This window comes from Pinus tabuliformis, chromosome J, assembly GCF_031772625.1.
Source record: "Pinus tabuliformis cultivar Carrire ecotype Pingquan chromosome J, CPIR1, whole genome shotgun sequence".
Classification (NCBI taxonomy): Eukaryota; Viridiplantae; Streptophyta; class Pinopsida; order Pinales; family Pinaceae; genus Pinus; species Pinus tabuliformis.
In genome coordinates this window covers 451,127,913-451,130,293 of record NC_142295.1, presented here as the reverse complement: position 1 = coordinate 451,130,293, position 2,381 = coordinate 451,127,913, and the positions used below count along the sequence as shown (strand labels likewise).

At 44.7% G+C, this 2,381-nt stretch overlaps 1 protein-coding gene across 1 annotated transcript; it reads left to right on the top strand.

The window, feature by feature from the left end:
* Positions 1-939: 939 nt before the first annotated feature.
* Positions 940-1,392, top strand: LOC149227763 (uncharacterized). The gene has a single exon (XM_089380592.1). The coding sequence runs from the start codon at positions 940-942 to the stop codon at positions 1,390-1,392; it is 453 nt and encodes a 150-aa protein (XP_089236718.1).
* Positions 1,393-2,381: the final 989 nt, after the last annotated feature.

Sequence of the window (2,381 nt, the reverse complement as noted above, 5' to 3'; positions counted from 1 at the left end):
TTCAGTTCTCAGCTTTCATCTAAACAAAAAATTGCAAGAGCAAGAGATCCCAGGGATCTCCATAGCAAGGGGAGTCCAACATATAAACCATGCCCTTTTCGCAGATGACACTCTGCTTCTTGGAGCAGCTTCGATTCATTCAGCCAGAAAATTCAAAGAGGCCCTTGACGAGTACTGTATCGAATCTGGAAGCAGCCTCAACAAGGGTAAGTGTCACATTTACTGTTGGAACACCCCCCCATCTCTGATAATTTCCATCTCGAGATGTCTTGGATTTGTCGCCACCAAAGATTGGACCTCTTTTAAGTACCTGGGTTTGCCAATATTTCTCAAGCGCCCCTACAGCAGAGATTGGCTGCCTCAGGTAGAGAAATTTAAAATCAGGCTTCAGGCATGGGGGATCAACTGGTTAAATATGGCAGGAAAGACTATACTCATAAAAGTTGTTCTTAGCAGCCTCCCTCTTTATCAGTTCTCAGTGCTACTTGCGCCCAATGGCATTCTACAAAAAATGGAGAAGTATATCAGATATTTTTTTTGGAAAGGGGGTAAAAACAATGAAAGGAGATTCCCGTTGGTAAAATGGGAGACGATCCTCAAACCCATGATGGAAGGAGGGCTCAATATTAAAAAACTTCATCTGCAGAATATAGCAATGAGTGGCAAGCAGCTCTGGAGACTAATAGCGCCCAAACCTGGCTGGGCACAGTTAGCAATCTGGAGAAAATACTTCCAAGGCAAGCGAACGAGATGCTTAGATGGGCCTCTTCCGCAAGGAACCTCGCCTTTCATCACTCTCTGCTCAAAAGCAGCCCCACTATTGCGATCCAGAGCCTATTGGATTCCCGGGAATGGGAAAAAAAATAATTTATGGACAAATCGAATCATGGACAGAGATCCAATCGAAGACTGCCAAACGTGACTGCATTAAAAAACTGGATGAAGGCTACAGGGAAAAACAAGCTATGGGATATTACAGCGTGGAATGGTTTGCAATGGGCGGGCTGGCAGCTGTCGGACGTGCCATCAAACCTCCAGCATGAAGTCAACCATCTCCGCGTCCTGCTGAATGGTATTTCTCCCCTGCACTGCCGCAAGAAAGACAGACGAGGATGGGGTGATCGGGCTGCAGGTTACTCGGTCGCCCAGGCCTATGCGCATCTAGATTCTATCCCCAATGTGCCACCCGATCCAGCCCCGTGGAAAGCCATTTGGGAAATCAAATCGCAGCCCAAAATCGATCTCTTCTGTTGGCTGTTATGCCATAGAAAAATATTGACAGAGGATAAACTCCAGAGGCGTGGTTATTGTGGACCTTCCAGATGCTCCTTGTGCCAAGAATTAGAAGAGAACGCCACGCATCTTATTCTCAGCTGTAAATTCTCCATTTAGGTCTGGAGAGAATTGATGGATGATTGGAATCCAAGATTCGAGTTACCTGCCACAATAATAGTCCTATTCGCAACTTGGAAAAACAGTTATCCTGGTCCCTCTCCTAAAAACAAATTGATCAAAGCGGCCTGGTCATCACTTCTCAAAATTTGCTGCTAGCAAATTTGGTTAGAGCTAAATGGCAGAATCTTCAGAAGTATTCAGCACAATCCCAAGAAAGTTGCAGCCAAGGTAAAGAGCCAATTAAAAGAATGCTTGGGAGAACAAAAAGACGACTAGAATCTCAGCCAGATAGACATAGATTGGGGATCCTCCTTGGACCTGCAATTCCGCCAAAAAATCAGAAGCATGGACCACCCTAAGGAATGGAAAATCGGGGGAAAAAACAGCGAGGAGTTTCAAAACTGGGTCCCCAAACAAAAGGCTCACTCTCTATTCTTTGACGGGGCATCAAAAGGGAATCCGAGCAAGGCTGGAGCAGGAGGAGTTATTAATAACATCGATGGAGTACCGATTCTTCAGTTTGCCTGGGGTCTGGGAATCAACTCCAGTATTCAAGCTGAGGCATTAGCCCTCTTCCAAGGACTTAATCTGCTTTTGAAGCTGGGAATCAAGGAGTCAATAATTTTTGGGGACTCTGAAGTGATCATAAAAACCATGGTGACCAATTCTAGTCCACGGGATCTAAGGTTAGCAAGGTTGATCCAAAGAATCAGAAGCATGGCGAAGCTGTTCCAAAACCTGAGATACTACCACGTGCTGAGAGACAACAACAAAGAAGCAGATCTTGAAGCCAATAAAGCAACACAACTCAAGGACGGGGCAATGAAAAGCGACGAGGAAGAAACATGGGTCCCAATCCCTTAAATCTTTTCAATAGCTATGTTCTTTTGTTTGATTCTAAAACAATTTGTCTGTATATTTAAACTTGGGCAAATTGCAGAAACAAACTCTTTAGATGACCCCAAAAGGAACTGGAAGTGGAATTC